This window comes from Pundamilia nyererei, unplaced genomic scaffold (genome assembly GCF_000239375.1).
Source record: "Pundamilia nyererei isolate P.nyererei 1_Seehausen unplaced genomic scaffold, PunNye1.0 scaffold00009, whole genome shotgun sequence".
Classification (NCBI taxonomy): Eukaryota; Metazoa; Chordata; class Actinopteri; order Cichliformes; family Cichlidae; genus Pundamilia; species Pundamilia nyererei.
Genome location: NW_005187410.1, coordinates 4,445,004 through 4,446,769, shown reverse-complemented (window position 1 = coordinate 4,446,769; position 1,766 = coordinate 4,445,004). Strand labels below are relative to the sequence as shown.

At 44.5% G+C, this 1,766-nt stretch overlaps 1 protein-coding gene across 1 annotated transcript in view; it reads right to left on the bottom strand.

Moving 5' to 3' along the window:
* Positions 1–372: 372 nt before the first annotated feature.
* Positions 373–1,766, bottom strand: part of dlx1a (distal-less homeobox 1a) — a 3,140-nt gene continuing 1,746 nt past the window's right edge. Inside the window, exon 4 of the mRNA XM_005723476.2 lies at positions 373–1,749. Within this exon, the coding sequence (XP_005723533.1) occupies positions 1,498–1,749 (252 nt within the window). The 3' untranslated portion in view covers positions 373–1,497. The remainder of the gene's footprint in view (positions 1,750–1,766) is intronic.

The window sequence follows — 1,766 nt, the reverse complement described above, 5'->3', positions numbered from 1 at the left end:
ATATATATATATATATATATATATACATGCACTCTGCAGAGACTAGGCCTCGTAACAACACTATCTTGATGCATTTTTACATGCGAGGCCAGATTTCTAATTCTGAGCTTGACTCCAGAGGTCTGACAACATCTGCAGCCAGCGAGCAGCAGCAGAAACACATGCAGGCTAAACGCTAGACATGACCATAAATCTAAACGAGGACCCTTTTGCAGTTAATTCAAACGCGCTCACATGGTGTCTGCTACAATAGCCAACATGATACTCCTTTGTGTCAGCTCGCATTAAACCTGCACCACGCTGAAGCCTTTCTTTTCAGGGACGAGGGTGGGTAGAGGAGGATGGAGGGGTGGTGGTGATGGCGGTATGGTGGAGGAAGAGGTGGGGTGAATCAGACACCGTTCTTGACATAATTTAAATCATATTTTACTGCTTTTGAAACTTTGCACATTATGTACATAAACTTCAGAAACAGATAAATAAATTAAGGTGATCAATACAAAACTAAATATTTCCTATGTTGACTAAACACATTTCGACGAGTAAGCTACACAAAGCCTAAACCCTGTTTCACAGCGTATCCAGTATACAGCACAAAAAAAGGAACAGAAAAAAAGAAAATTATGTACAAAATACAGTGACAAATGAGCTGCTCACCCTCAGGACAATTTTTTTTCTAAAGCAGCAAATCGTCAGGCCTTTTACATTTTTCACATAACATCGGGGCACGGCATAGAAAAGCTTTGCTTGCGTTAGTGCAGCATTAACAACACAGTGTTGTCATTTCAAACACGCTTACAAACTGAACACAGACTGACCTCAAACAGAAAAAACTAGCCCGAATAATTTAACTTAAATAACAAACACGTAGAAACAACATAGTAGCATCTCGAGGCTCTGCGCACAGCAGCCTGTGCTCTGCGGTTGAATGCGCTGTGAGTGGAGCGGCTTGATGGCTACCGCTGGAATTTATCGTTAATTATTTGGTTAGAGAAACTCTGCTGTGGCCTAAGTGGCCCTTTTAACTGTCGATGAATGCAAATTGACTTTTAAGGCCGTCATCACCTTGGGCCCCGACAATCTGGCGTAAACAAACACGTGTTTTCTAATAAACATGTAGCCTACAGCTCAACAACCGAAGTGTTCACACAAATATGAGTTTGAAAACAAACAGAAACCGACATTTGGAAAAAAAAAACAAAACAAACAAAAGCAGCCAAAAAAAACCCCAAATGATCCTTTTGTCTGCGATTTCCGCTGTCAGGGACGGTCACGGACTGGTTGCCCTCTGGCGCATTGTGCGCCTTTTCACTCTGTCTGACCTCTTCTCTTCTTCTGTATCTCTGCTCGCCGTCTTCGGTATGAGGAGGCCTCTGTGTCAGCTGGCGGGATGCGGCAGCAAACTCCGGGAATCTTGTTGTTTGTTGTGCATTGTCAATGCTGAGCCGCGCTCAGCGGCTGCTGGGCCTTTCACCATCCTGATGCTGAGCTCTCTGCTCACATGAGCTGTGACTGTTGCATAGACTCTTGGTGTGTGGTTGGATACCATGAGGTGTAGCTGGGAATGTAAGATCCGGTCGTGCCCATTGAAGTCTTCACGGTGGTCGGCGAGCTCCAGACAGGTGCCACCGAGGGAGAACCACTGGAAAGTCCACGGCCGGTGGCCAAAGCGTTGCTGTCGATCGTACCACCGCCTTGCTTCATCAGCTTCTTGAATTTGGATCTTTTATTCTGAAACCAAATTTTTACCTGCAGATTTTTTTTTT